At 40.3% G+C, this 15,000-nt stretch overlaps 2 protein-coding genes and 1 long non-coding RNA gene across 3 annotated transcripts in view; 1 reads left to right on the forward strand and 2 right to left on the reverse strand.

Annotated features, from left to right (window-relative positions):
• Positions 1–1,929: 1,929 nt before the first annotated feature.
• On the reverse strand, positions 1,930–6,205 carry LOC121960401 (gamma-crystallin N-B). The gene is made up of 5 exons (XM_042510073.1): positions 6,185–6,205; positions 3,962–4,053; positions 3,561–3,717; positions 2,421–2,566; positions 1,930–2,188 (listed from the first exon to the last, which is right to left on the reverse strand). The coding sequence occupies exons 1-5, from the start codon at positions 6,203–6,205 to the stop codon at positions 2,053–2,055; spliced, it is 552 nt and encodes a 183-aa protein (XP_042366007.1). The 3' UTR covers positions 1,930–2,052.
• A 999-nt stretch (positions 6,206–7,204) lies between these two features.
• Positions 7,205–8,862, reverse strand: LOC121960407. Its single transcript, XR_006106977.1, has 2 exons — positions 8,378–8,862; positions 7,205–7,493 (listed from the first exon to the last, which is right to left on the reverse strand). It is a non-coding gene; the product is annotated as an uncharacterized LOC121960407 (long non-coding RNA).
• A 1,791-nt stretch (positions 8,863–10,653) lies between these two features.
• The window catches only part of eci2 (enoyl-CoA delta isomerase 2), a 9,283-nt gene continuing 4,936 nt past the window's right edge, over positions 10,654–15,000 (forward strand). The window contains 5 exon segments of the mRNA XM_042510076.1: positions 10,654–10,827; positions 11,741–11,815; positions 13,069–13,159; positions 13,492–13,590; positions 14,932–15,000. The exon segment at positions 14,932–15,000 is cut by the window's right edge and continues 85 nt beyond it. Coding sequence (XP_042366010.1) covers positions 10,757–10,827; positions 11,741–11,815; positions 13,069–13,159; positions 13,492–13,590; positions 14,932–15,000 — 405 coding nt within the window. The 5' untranslated portion in view covers positions 10,654–10,756.

Here is a 15,000-nt window from a genome sequence, read left to right on the forward strand (position 1 = left end):
GGTGATTTAAAATTTATTTTGTGTGTGTGTGTGTAAAGAAATTACTGGTGATTTGTATTTCTTTAAACTTTTTTTTTTTTCAATTTTTGGCTATTTTTCATGAAAAGAGATTTTTCTTTATCTTTAATTTAAAAAAAATGGTGATCATTGCTGGATTGTACGGCGGTGCTTGAACACACCACGTGTTATTGAACTGGTTTGTGAAACAAAATTTCATGACTTTTCAAAAACTTTCAAGGTATATTAAATTTTCCAAAACTTTTCCAGGTTTTTCAATAACATAAAAAAGAAACTGCGGTTTCGTGCATGCACGTGATAAAACACTGAAACACTCACAGACTTCGGTTTTCCCTTCGGCTGTGCGCGCTCTCGCGAGGTGCGCGCACGTCTCGGCCCCGCGCAGAGCGTGTGAACGTGTCCGCTTTACACGCCAGTTTCACGCCGGAAGCGCGCGTCATCACGGCGGCCACACAGGAGACACGTGGCGGGTCGCCAGCGCGCGTGACGGTTTGACCGCGACGGACTTTCAGGTAAAAACAAGCAAAGAAAAATATCGTTTTTAGGGTTTTCTACAGTTTGCTCTGAAGCATCACGTGACCGGATCACCGCGGTCACTAACGGAAACACCCGCTTTTCTCTTCACACCTGTTCGTCTCCAGCACAAACAGCAAACATGAATGCATTCACACGGTGGAGAAACCGAAGAGCTGTGGAGAGATGAACAGCTGAAGGAGTCAGCGGTGGAGAGAAACCGTGTGGTTGTTTCCTGTGTGGGAAGAAATTCAGAAGCTTTGATGCCTTCAAACATCAATGCTTTCACACGGGAACAAAATGAGTTGTCAACACCGTGTGAAGAAGTTTGTCTGTGAGCGCGCTTTCAAGAGTCAGTACCGCACTCGAACATTTAAGAAACCGTTGTCTCCTGTGTGGGAAGAAATTCAACAGCTTGGAGCACTAAAGCATCATGGGAGCATTCACACGGGAGAAACCACACGGCAGCATCACACTGACGCTTGTGTCTGCAGAGAATCTCACCCGAGTTTCCTTTAGTTTGACACCAAAAGGATTTGCTCTTGTAGCTGAAGTGAAATCATCTGTTAATTTTTAGGTGCGGTCATGAACGTCCGGTGCGAATGCTGAACTCTAAAAATATTTCACGATGACTCATCTTTTTAAACCACATCTTTGGATTTTAGCTGACACAAAAACTCTGTTGACATTTTCACATATTGTGGTTACGGAGGTTACATTTTCAGTTTGTGAGAATTGCAGAAAAACCTACGCTCCGATTTTTATGACATTTTGGTGGAGGGATGCAGCACGTTTTTTTTTTTTTGTCACATTTCAAGCTTTCACCTAAAATCCCTCTTGTGACTAAACTCATTCTGTTTGACTCGGTGATTCTTCACATCACTGAAGGTAAAATTATGTTTCAGTGTGACGTTAAACTCAGTCTGCAGAGTCTAAAACTCTCTGCCGATGAAGAACGACAAAGCAATTGACTAAAGTCGACCACATATTTTTACAACTTTTGCATCACATTTTACCTCAGTTGCATTTACTTGTTGTTTGTTTTGTGAATATGTCTGATAATTATTTTGTGACCTTTCCTGAACTGGAGCGTTTGCCGTACTTTAACGAGTGAAGGTTGATTGCCGTCAATATCTGTAAATGCGAAGTTTATCAGCGATGCTACGTACGCCGAAGATATCCAGATCCTAACATCCGGTGATTCAACTAAATATCCCAAAGCACAAAATTCAAACAACAGGCAAAGAAAAAGTACATTAAGAGCTTTCTCCAAAAAATCTGTAAGCAGCAAATCTTTTCCAGGCCTTGAACCGAATTCCTGATCTCATAGCTTTTGTGATAAGTGAGCGTTACGTTGAAGGGTTGTGTTTTTATATCGGTCACACAAAACAACACACACAGAAAGTGTTTGATAAAAAACCTGTTTCTTATCGTAGTCGGGTTTATTTATTGTACATGATCACAGCGGTGCTAAAAGATACAGGAGAGGGAGTTTGGGGGTCAGAGGTCAGAGGTGAGGGTTTAGAAGTAGTTGACGACCCTGCGGATGGACTGGATGTTGGGGTTCTGGGCCTGCCACTCGTTGTGGCTGCAGTAGTCTCCACGCTCCACGATGTACATGCGGCCGCGGAAGTTTGGCTCCTCGTACATCACCCAGCTGGAGATGGACAGAAGAAAAACAGACGGATGGATTAACAACCGGTAACAGTCCTTTTTTATTATTCACTGTTTTTTTAATTAATCAATTATTTGTTTCAAATGTTAAATGTCAAAAAATAGTGAAAATGCCCATCACAGTTTCCAGCAAAGGTAAGCTACTAAGATATCATTTTGTCCATTATGTATGATATTTCTGTGGGTTTTTGTCTGTATTTCTGTGTTAAACTCACGCTCCGTCTCCGTAGACCTTGACGGAGTTGATGCAGTTCTTGGACAGACCGCGGCTCTGCAGGAAGGGACAGTCGTCACAGATCTCCACACACTGACCGGAGAAGTTACAGGCCTCGAACAGCTCAATGCGGTAGTGCTCTCCGTGCTGAACGAAAGGACAGAAAGGTAGGAAGAACGTTTTTTTTAAGAAACAGAAATGTTGCTTTTGTTGAGGAGAAACATTTCACCTCAGTTATTGGACACAGAAAAGTTTTTGATTGCCCTCCCATTGACTCCAAAATTCCAAAATATTCCAAAAAACAGATTTATCAAACAAAAAAAAACAAACTCCAGACACGAGTGAAGTTACTGATTCTGCCAAAAATGACTGAGAGAGCCCGAGGCATTATGGAGCTAAATCTAATAATGATCATAATAAACAGTTAAAACCAGCACAGGCTGTTAAAATGTGAACGCTATGAGGGATCCAGACCTGGACCAGTCTCTGACACCTGTATTAAAGATAACAAACAGGTTTTAAAAAAATATACACCGAGTTTGGTGATGTTTGGACAATCGGTCATTGATTTGTGGACAAATTTTGCAAAGGCCAATGCACTTGTTTGAAACTGGTGGCGCCCCCTATTGAGCGATTTCAAAAATAATTTCATACACATGAATCAACATTATTATTTAACACATCCTGCAAGTTTTGTAATTATTGGACAAAACTTTTAATTTATAGTCTGATTTGTGTTAATGCCTCGCCCATTTTTGGGATAAGTGGTGCCCCCTAGTGGTCCATCTGAAACTTTTTAGTTTACAGTTTATGTTTCAGGTATTTAAGTGGACATTTCCTTCAAGTTTTTGATGATCGGCCATCCAGTGATTGGATGTTAATATCTCTTGTGCAGGGTTTATACTGTCTTAAAAAGTTTGGACGTCTCAAAAAAGAAAGGCCCGAGAAGTCTTAAATGTTAGATGTGTTGTGGTGCTGGAGGAAAGGTCATTGGAGATGCCATCAGCATTAGGGATTATCCTCTGGGGACCTTGAATGTCCACTATGTCATGGAGCTAAAATGTCCATCACAGGGAAATTTGGTGCTGGTGGTGATGGAGGTTGAATATGAAATCTGATGAACCCAGTGGGAGTTGTTTACCATGCGGATGGGCTTGCAGGATCCCATGTGGTCGTTGTGGGAGTTCCACCTCTGGAATTCGGGATACTCTCCGTGCTCCAGGATGTACTGCTGGCCCTTGAAGTCGGGGTGGTCGAAGCAGATCCAGGCACCGCTCTCCACACGGATGGAGTTCACCCTGAAAAGAAACAAAGTACATTAGGCACCAGAGAGGACGCACCTTAAAGTCCCAAAAAGTTGCCTGTTAATTTCTCCTTTCGCCCGTCAAACGGATAACGCAAAGCTTTATTGATAAGCAGTAAATTTAATGAACATGTAGCCAGTATCTGTCGGGATTCTCTGGACTGAAGCCTCCCAGTTCTCTCAAGTCAGAAATTCAAAGTTAACTAAGTACTAGAGTTCGAAGGTAAAAACTCAGTTACCTGTTCATGAAGCCGCGGTCCTGGAAGTTATCACAGTCTCCCCGGACCTCCAGCTTCCTGCCGGTGAAGCATTTCCCCTCATAGAAGGTGATCTGGAATAAAGAAATAAATCCTAATTAACCAGGGTCATCATCAGTCTATTTTCAGGACGATTTGCCTGGAAAACCTCTGACTGGAGGCGCCCAGGAGGATCCTGACCAGATGTTAACCACATCAACTGGTCTCTTTGGGGGAGCAGCAGCTCTACTCAGAGCTCCTTCTGGATGCTCGAGCTCCTCATCACATCCCAAACACCCTGCGGAGGGAACTCATTTTGGTTGCTTGTATCGGCGATCTCATTCTTTCGGTCACTACCCAGAGCTCAGGACCACAGGTGAGGGTCGGGACGAAAATGGACCGGTATATCTAAAGCTTTGTCTTCTGGGTCAGGTTCTCCTTCACCACAACAATACGGTGAAGCGCACTCATCACTGGAGACGTCGTGACAAACCGCCGATCCATCTCACGCTCCGTTCTGCCTTCACTGACAACAAGACCCCGAGATACTTGAACTCCCTCCAACCAAGAGGGGACGATCTACAGTTTTCTGGCAGAGAACCATGGCCTCAGATTTGGAGGTGCTGACTCTCATCTAGACCACTTTGCGTTAAAAACCACCCCAGTGCATGCTGGGAGGTTATGGTGTGATGAAGCCAACAGAACCATATCATCCACAAAGATGCAATTCTTTGGTCGCCAAACTGGTCTCCTTCTGCACATTACGATCCCGTCCATGAATATCACAAACAGATTCAGAGACAAGGGACAACCCTGATGGAGGAACAACACTCACCGAGTGAGAGTTAGTAAATGTTTATTTTTGCTGTAAAATTTGGCATTTAACCTGAGACTCAGTCTCAAGTGGACATTAGAGGAACTGCAGTTTTTGGCACTTCAGTGTTTTAATTTTTTAGCCTTGGGCACGGCTGCTTGGCAGTGGTGAAGTATTTGCATCACGCCTAAATATGATGATACAGTAAAACTGGGGAGTGCTGATGAACCAAAATACTGTTATCAGTTGAATATTTCTCGCCAGCCGGTTGCCGTTTTTTCAAACAGACGAGTTTGCATGACATCACCCTCCAGCGGGAGCATTTATCGGTGCGGCACGGCATGGTTTCTCTGTTTTCTCTGATCATGTGGCATTAATTTTAAAAGTATTTGCATACTTACTGACAAATAATTTGAAAAAGTTTACAGGAAATGAATGAAAGGGTGAATGAGGAGGTGCATCTGTTTTCAGACGGCGGTTTCTACGTGACTGAATGTTTGTGTTGTAATATCTGTTATCAACATCTTAAATCTAATATTCCCCATATCCTAATTACAATAAGCTCAAACTAATAAAAGTTAAATGAGCAAACCCACTTCTGTAAACCGAATGCAACCAAACTAAGTCTAAAACAAAAAATTAAAAATGAAATAACAATAAAAACTTAAGTAAAAACAGTCAAAACTATTTAAATATTAGCTGATGTTCTGTATTAAATCCCAAATAATCAGCTTCAGCAGGTCCTGAATCCTGATAGAGAATAAAATATGAGAATCAGTGAAACTATTCATCAAATTAAATTATTTTAATTTGTTTTTTGTGTCTAATAAACAATATTTCTCCAAGGTTTGTCTGAGTGGGGACAGAAAAAAAACTCCAAACTCCCCTAAAAATGTTAATCAATTTAAATGCAGATGTCATGTACGGTCTGCAGCAGATAAAACACTTTAACCCTTTGAAACCTGAACAAACGGGCTTGATTTAATTCAAAAACGCCCAAATTACCCAAAAATTAGCCAGAAACTAGTTAAAAGTACGAGAAGAAAACTGCCTGGAAATTTATAAAAACAAACAAAAGTTAAACAAGACCTGAAAAAAAGGCATAAAAAATGGAAAAATTCTCTAAAATCATTTCTTCGTTACTCAATGAATATCACGTTAATGCACGAAATTCTGAACGAAATTTGAACGTCTGGACTGTTAATTTAAATTCATCAGGCGCCTAAAAGTTTTAGAGAGTGCAGTTTGTGAGGACGTGAATCTAAAACCTAAAACAAAGAAACAAAAACCTGGTGATTTCCTTAAATGACGTGTTTTACCGTAGGATCTCTGATGATCCACCGAGCGGTAAACCTCCTCACTGAAAATCGGATGTTTTTTCACCGGCGTCGAGCAGCTGCCGTGTTACTCACCTTTCCAGAGTACTGCGACATTTTCTCGCCCGCTGGATGTCGTCCAACCTGGCCCACAACCACACACACAGTGTAACAGAGAAAAAGTTGGACACCCCAATATATACGGCAGGGGGGCGAGCGAGGGGCGAGGGACCGGCCGAGAGGACAAAAGACCCGGGTTTAAAGGTTTCTGCTGACTCGGCGCTTTCCCTTCATCCTGATGTGTCTGCTGATTCTGCTGTGTGTGTGTGTGTGTGTGTGTGTGTGTGTGTGTGTGTGTGTGGACTCAATAAAATGTGCTGGGCCTGAGCTTTGCGGGGTCAATGATATTGCACATGCCACGCTTCTATAGAGACGGACGGTGAAAGGACACACACACCACACACACACACACACACACACACACACAGATGGTGTTACAGTCAAAACAAACGAAAACCTTCAAATAACAAACAGATGAACTTTCTTTAAAGCTTTTTTTTATTCAACCCGACTGACAGAACCTGAAATAAAAAAAAAAAAAAGAAATAATAAAAAACAAAAATAAAAAAAGGGAAAAAATTTTTTAAAAAGTGTGTTGGAGAAAAAAAAAACCCAGTGTTGGAGTAAACTGTAGTGATGACAGTTTTCAGAGTACTTAGACAAAGAACAGTGACGATGCCGGCCTTTACGGCAGATTAAGGATGCATACTTTGAATGCATACCACTGAAAGAAGTGATAAAAAATCTCTCTCTATACCTATAAACATACATACATATATATGTATATGTATGTATATATATATATATATATATATGTACATATAATTGTATATATATATTCCTTTAGTTAAATCTGATCGGTTTCAGTCATGCCACAATATCGTGTTTAAACAGCCAGGTGTCATTAAGTTGGCAGTCTTCCTGTCGGCATGGAAACAGTAACAGCGTACAGCAGTCGGCTGTGGATGCTCAGCGAACAGCAACAGCAGCGCTGACTGTTGTTAGGTTCTGTTTTCCTGATCTGCACGACATTAATGCCAGATATTTAACGTTCGGATCGTTCGGCCGTACAAGTTACAGTGTAAACAAGTTAACGGCAGTTCTCCGTCTTTTCACAGCAGAGAGACTCAAAGAAAGAGAGATTAACAGGAACATAACCTGAGTGCAGCTCAGTGACTGTAATTTCAGTTATGCTGACATTAATCTGCAGAGTCACTCTGACTTCATCTGAACATAAAAACAGAAGAGACTGAATGCAGGTCCTGGAGGAGCAGAGGACGTGGAGGTCTCCGTGTGTTGAAGGACAGAGCAGCTCTCTGATCACTCTGATAGAGATCAAAACCATCTGATGAGAGAAAACACACAATCACATTTCAATGTTTCATCTGCTTAAACATTTTACTAACATGCAAATATGGAGTTTGTTATGAAAATATTTGGACAAAACATGAAGACACCTGGACAGATAGATACATGACGTCAAAGGCAGTTCAGACTGCAGAGTCCAGCCTGTGCTGGGATCACTGCTGGGATCACTGGACCTGAGCTGGGATCACTGGACCTGAGCTGAGCTGGGATCACTGGACCTGAGCTGGGACTACTGGACCTGACCTGGGATCACTGGACCTGAGCTGGGACTGGACTGACTGGATCTGACCTGAGCTGAAATCACTGGACCTGAGCTGGGATCACTGGACCTGAGCTGGGGATCTGAGCTGGGATCAGGACCTGAGCTGGATCAGTGGACCTGAGCTGGGATCAGTGGACCTGAGCAGAGCCTCTGTCTGTATAAAGTCCACACGTTACTGCTGTAATGATGCTGCTCTGCAGGCTTCAGTCACACTGATCTCAGATCTGTGACAAACATCAACTCATCAGCTGTTTACTGTTGAAAGACATCACATTTGACGGTGGACAGTTTGTCTCTGTCCACGTTGTGATGGTGTCAGCTGTAATCCAGCTTTAGTTCCTGGAGACGCCGACACGACGACAACAGTCGTCTTCACGCCAACTCAAACACACCATCACAACCAGCTTCTGGCTCGTCTGATTGGCTGACTGTCGTCTCTGTCTATGTCTTATGTCACCGTTGTCCTCTCACAGCTTCACTGAGGAAAGCAGACGCTGAAACACTGCAGCTTTACAGGAAATACTGGATCTCTGAAACTAACTGGTATTAGGACAATCCTGCTGAAACCAGCACGGACCGAATCCAAACCCTCGACTGACCTCAGAGTCTCCAGTCTGCAGTCTGGACTCTCCACAAGATCAGACAGCTGCTTCACTCCTGAATCCTGCAGCTCGTTGTAGTTCAGGTCCAGCTCTGTCAGATGGGAGGGGTTGGACTTCAGAGCTGAGACCAGAGAAGCACAGCTGATCTCTGACAACTGCAGAAACTCAACCTGAATAAAGAATCACAGATGTAACTGTAGAAGACAATGTTCCTGCTGGAAATCATTCAGTGTTTAATAATGTGTTGAGAGCTGAAGAAGGTTTAGAAAGAACAAGTTTAGAAAATGTAAACTCCAAACAGCTGAAGCCAACAGGATGCAGGTTAAAAGCTGTAAAATACACAAAGTGAAAAAGAGCTCTCAGTAATATTAAAGACAACGAGCTGCTGCTTCAATAATGACTTCAGCTCTGAAACTCCATCAGCACTGACTCATGTTGTTCAGCCAAACACAAAGAAAAACTACACAAACATCACAAAGGTTACAAAGATCACAAATATCTCAGCACGTAATTGAAAAAATAATATTTCAAACTGAGAGTTCATGTTTTGATCTTGAATTCTAAATAAAAGAAAAAAAATAAAAATAAAACAAAGTGTAGGAAAAGTTTAATTTCAATTTAAATATAATTTTGATTTAATTCTGATATTCTTTTAAATAAATGAGTTTTATGTTTTCTCATATTCAAATCTCATTATTTTGTTTCAGATGGTTTTCGTTTTCATTTCGGGGTCGTGTTTCTTCAGTTTTTCAGAGTCTTGGCTGTGATCTGGCGTGGGGGGCAGGCATCATCCTTCAGGACGTCCTGACACAAAGTGCAGCAGGACAGCTGCTCCTCCACAGAGACACGTCTCCTCTTCTTCTCTCTGTGGGGATGAACACAGTCTTTATCACACATCACATCAGTAATGCTCCACCTGAAGCTCGTACACTGCGTGCAGTTCTTTCCCTACATTTACTGTATAAGTGGCTCTGCTGTCCACATCCTGATGTTTCGAGATATACTTTCAAATTGTAATTACTGATGTAATTACTGAAAAAACTTTCAGAATCAGAGTCTACAGGATTACAGAGATATTTGGTTTTAATGAGTCAAAGTTGATGTGCAAATTATTTCCATGAACTTTTCGTATTTGGTACGAAAAGAACTTAGAGAGGATGAATTTCAGCATTATTAGCACAAATCAATGTGATTTTGAAGGTATTATGCTGATAGTGGACTATAATATTGTGAAAATATTAACTCATTATCAGGCTATGACCCCATTAATATCACCATTATACCATTGTTAATTAACAATACTCTGATATACTCATCATCTCATTGTTAGCATGTTATCATATTGTGGTTATTGACACTGAATCTCAGTCCAAACTGAAGTAAAAAGTGTAAATGTATGTAAATTAGCAAAAGCTGCAATTCAGGAATTATCACCAAGCCTCTCAGTGGAACATTACTGACATCTGTGTTCTACGTTTTCTTCATACCAATAAACCAGTATTTGAGTTCATTGTTATTTGTGACTGCTTCAATCATATCACACATTAAATGGACTGTATTTGACAGTCAGATTAATAAACAGGAGTGACTGAATGACACAGAAAGTGAGTTAAAGGTAAAGTGGTGAGACAGCTCTTCTGTCTTGTGTTGCTGAGCAGAGAGCTTCTTTTAATTTGTGTTTTTTTAGTTAATGTCTCTGTTTCTGCTTTAGTGTCTCTACCTTCTTGTGTCCAACTAAACACTGCTGCAGATTTTACACCTGCTTTAGGAGACAATATATTTTAGACCCAATTTCCTCCCTGCAGTGATCAGTCAGAGAGCTGAGCTGACATTACTATCATGTTTTCTCGTAACTTTTTACAATTTTCTTTTTGCTAATTTTCTGGTATTAATTTTCTTGTTATTCTTTTTTTTTTTTACATTTCTTTTTGCTAATTTTCTTGTAACTTTTGTTCTAATTTCTTGGTAATTTTCTGGTATTCATTTTTGTATATCATTTTTTTTTTCAATGTTTTTGCTAATTTTCTTACAAAAGTTAAGTTAAAAGTTACTTATTTATTGTTTATTTTGTAAGGCGTTTTCAGACCAGACTCGCTGCATTTTAAATAAGCTCTCAACGCCGATTGGTCACACGCATAGAGACGTCTCTCTCTCGTGAGTGCGTTCCGATTGGGTCGTGCGTCCATAAAGCGTTCGCTAATTGGACAATTCGAATGTCAAGCAGCTCGCTTCAGCCAATGGCAGAGCAGAGCGGGACAGCGTGGGCGGGAGCGGCGGTGTAAACACTTCATGCATTGGCAGCTCGCTCCAGGCTAAGCTAGTTAGCTTCCTGTCTCCCCCCGCCGTCCCGCCGCACTTTGGACCTCCGGACCGGTGATGGCCGGCGTCGCCCTGAAACTGTCCGCTCCGTGGCGCCTGGGCAGAATAAGAGGTGAGGATGACAGAAGGTGTTTTAATCGCGGTGTTTGAGGCGGATGTCGGTGCGCTAATGCTAACTGTTACCGAGCGGTCACAGCGGTTTAAACCCCCGAACAGCTGTTAGCTAGCTCCACGGCAGCTCTGCTTTCAGACTCAGAGAGGCAGCCAGGCAGCCACAGTTCACACCGTGTCACCAACGAAGCGTTATTCTGAACATTAACCCGGGTTGAAGCCCGTTTCAACCCCGTTTGAAGCCCGTTTAAAGCCGGTATTAGCCGTGTTAGCGCAGCAGAGGCGGCTGCAGTTAGCTGTGAACTTTGCTCCAGTTTCACAGATCAGAGGTGAAGAGAAAAACTGATCATTAATATTTCATCACTCATTCATCCATCACTGTTTTCTCGTCTGTTTTAATGTTCTGCTCATGTCAGTGCACAACATTTGGATTCATAATAAAACAACTTTAACCCTTTGGGACAGTTTGTCTCATTTTAGTCTCTTTTCTGCTTCCTGTTGTGATAATTGTGTGTGTGTTGATGCATAAATAAATAGTTACATTCAGACTGTTCAGGTCCAAAAATGCTCCATTGAAACCCATTCAAACTGACATTTTTGATCCCACAGCCATCAGAGCAGAAAAACAGGACTAAATAAAAATAACTCCCCGACGTTTAACAAGGTCAAAGTCCTCCCATGTCCCAATGTTTCTTTGCACATTTTCATTAATTAATTTTATCAGATGCCAGGTTTGGATGTCCCGCAGTGACAGAGGAGCTCACTGAGTGAACTCGGAGGTTGAATTTGTTTTTTTTGACCCTCGACCTTTATTAACCCTTAGCTGGTGGGCTCTAAATAAGGAGTTGGTCCTCTTCGGTCCACTCAGAAGTGTTCAGTTTGTGCACGAAAGTGCAGAAAATGAGCTGAAAGTTTCTTCTGTGCCAGCAGCTTGGTGAGATTACCCAGCATTCCCAGTGTGACGTTCCACACCACAGCGTCTCCCATGATGGGTGAGTATCTGCTGCAGCTCGCGTCCTAAAAATGCTCCTTTTACATTTCAACAACAGTTCAGAGCTCTCTTCCTCCTAATAAGGAAAGTCAAGTGAACTGAAGTTAATGGTTAACATTATTCCAAAACCCAATTTCATTTCACACAGATGTTTTTATATGACGCATTTTAGTATTTTGATTATACTGTAATTCTATTCAGTTCTATTTTTATTGTGTTAAATTGACTATTTGTTTTTTTTTACCAAATATTTTTAACTGATTTTGTTCGTTTGTTTATTTTCTGAAGGTATTTCTATTTTTAGATTTTTATTATAAAACATTGACATTTTTTAACATATATTTTACTTATTTTTTCCCACTAGGTTCATTTTTATTTGTTTCTATTTATTTTTGTTTATTTTTATTTGTTTATTGCATGAAGTTACTTTTATTTTGATTTCTATCATGTTATATTGGTTTTTGCACTTTTGACAAAGCATTAAACTGTGACTTTTCTTCTCAATAAATTGATGTATTTTGTTGACATATTTTAGCGTCTGTAATGTTGACACTATGTTACCCTTTAACAGTCATGTTGACACACGACTGTTAAAGGGTTAAGATGACATAAGATAAGGCAAATTCTCACATTACAGCAAGAGTCAAACAGAGAAATGCAAAACAGTGATGAGTGCAAAAACAAGGATAAAAAATGTTGCACAAGAGGTAATAGACAAAAATAAAATATGAAATGAATATACACTATTTACACCTTATGCAGATACTGTAAGTACACAGGTGGTGTGTGGCTTATTTACCACAGAAATATAAAAATATAGCCCATAAATATTAGTGCACAGGTAAGATATTAGGAGATTATATGGCATATTACACAGTATAAATTAGGGATGAAAACCGTTCATCACTGATCGATTAAAGGGTTATAAAGGATTTAATCGAATGTGTGAAATTTAATCGATCAGCTTTGCCGTGCTGTCAGAGTATATGCAGCGTGCTGCTGTGAGCTGTGATGAAGTAAATATATACGTTTACTACTGTCTGAAAAAAGCAACGTTTTTATGTTTTGTTTTTAAAAAATATAATAATTTTTATTAATTATTATATAACAATTATATTAATAATTAAGGAAACAGCTTATACTTTGCAACCCAAGTATGCTATGTGAATATTTCTGTGATGATCATGAGGGAAAAATAAACGATGTATATTTCGATATAATGTGTGTGTGTGTGTGTGTGTGTGTGTGCGCAGGTGCGACGGTGGAGCCAGTTTGAGCAGGCCAAGAACAAGCTGTCGACGCTGAAGAGCGACCCGGGCAACGAGGTCAAACTGAAGATCTACGCTCTGTTCAAACAGGTGAGTTTCATCGCTGCACTTTCACAGCGGACTGAAGACAGACGAGAGACTAAAAGAAGGGCAGCACTCAGATGTTTTATTATTTTATTTTCTAGTTAAAATTCAGTACAACAAAACAAAAAAAAGAACTACTAACAACTTTCTACAGAGATTCGAGAGATTTGTCTTTACTCGCTCTGTTGTTTCCCTCATTAGCTGTTTTTATGGAGGCAGCTCAGAGGCAATAAAAACGCCTCTGAAGTGGCGTCAGTCTTAATCTTCAGGGAACATGTTTGAGGTTGAGACTGTGAAGGTGAGACAGTCAGATTTATTTAGTGCTGCTCCTCCTGCAGGCCACCCAGGGTCCCTGCAACACCCCCAAACCGGGCATGCTGGACTTCGTCAACAAGGTCAAATGGGACGCCTGGAAATCTCTGGGCTCCATCTCACAGGTGAGACCGCTCCCACACAGGGGCCCTCGCCCTGCCCTGCTCAGGGGCCACAAAACCACAGCAGGCCAGGGGATCAGCTTGGATTTTCTTAGATTTTAGGACATTTTAAGGATTTTAGGACATTTTTAAAGATTTTGGGAGTTTTTAAGGATTTCAGGACATTTTAAAGAATTTAGGATTTTTCAAGGATTTCAGGGCATTTTAAAGATTTTATGTTGTTTCTAGGATTTTAGGCACATATCAGATTTTTGGACTTTTCCGGGGCAAAGTGGCTCGATTTCTTTCAAATTCATGGGAAGAAGTCAATGAACAATGACGGAAAACAATATCAACAAAATTCGTAAAAAGTATCAGAAAGTAATCTGAAAATAAGCAAAAACAACAAAATGGCAAAGATAGAGAAAATTAAAAAAGAAAACAACAAAAAACTGCCTAAGATTATGATAATATTGATGGATTTCCCTCACATTTCTGTCTTTTTGCCCTCAACATTTTACCCTAGTTTTTTACGTAACTTTACTGGTTTGTTTTGCAATTTGCAGAAAAATTTTGCAAAATGGTTTGTTGCCTTTTTTCTGTGTTTTTAAAGAAATCCTGTTAACGCTCTCAGGGTGCAGAGGTTTATACACGTGTAAAAGACGTCTTATGGAGCACAAGAACAGTGCTGTCGCTCCGGGTTTCAAGGGGTTAAATGTGTATGACTCTGAGTCATTAAATCTACAATAATACATTATCATTTGTTATTGATTATATGTCGTAACAATAAGCTGAATCCATAACAGCTGTCAGATGACATTCGAGCAGTAAAAAGTTTGAAGTAAAAGTACCTCAGAGTAGTACAGAGATACGAATCATTCAGCAGGTTTAATATCATCAACTCATTATTCTGACACTCAGAACTATTCAGATTTATAGATATTGGGGAATTTCAGATAACAATAATATAATAATAATGAAAAAACAGACATAAACCAGTTTAAGTCTGAAGATCACTGGGTGTTTGCAGGGTATGCTGTTTTGGTTATTTATTTATTTTTTCCTGCTTTATCATTTCTTTCTTTCTGTAAATATTAATGAAAAAAGTAACAGTTTCATTTTGAGTATGTGGGTGTATGTATATATTTAAATGTGGTAAAGGTTTAAATGAACAAGGAAGCTGGTTAATTCAGATTCAGTGATTTATGGGGAAAGGCTGGGACTTAAAAAAAGTCATTATGAGTTTCTTTTGCTTAATATTTTTCATTTTCTGTGATTATTCCTTTTATTGTTCTGTCTGTTTTTGTGTAATATTTCCTTTTTTACAAAATGAATAAAAATTGAATCAAAATTTGTGTCGCTCAGGACGAAGCCAGGCAGCAGTACTGCGACCTGATTGGCTCTCTGGTGCTGGCAGAAGGTGGAAGCCCCGCC

Source organism: Plectropomus leopardus, chromosome 21 (assembly GCF_008729295.1).
Source record: "Plectropomus leopardus isolate mb chromosome 21, YSFRI_Pleo_2.0, whole genome shotgun sequence".
In the NCBI taxonomy this organism is placed as follows: Eukaryota; Metazoa; Chordata; class Actinopteri; order Perciformes; family Serranidae; genus Plectropomus; species Plectropomus leopardus.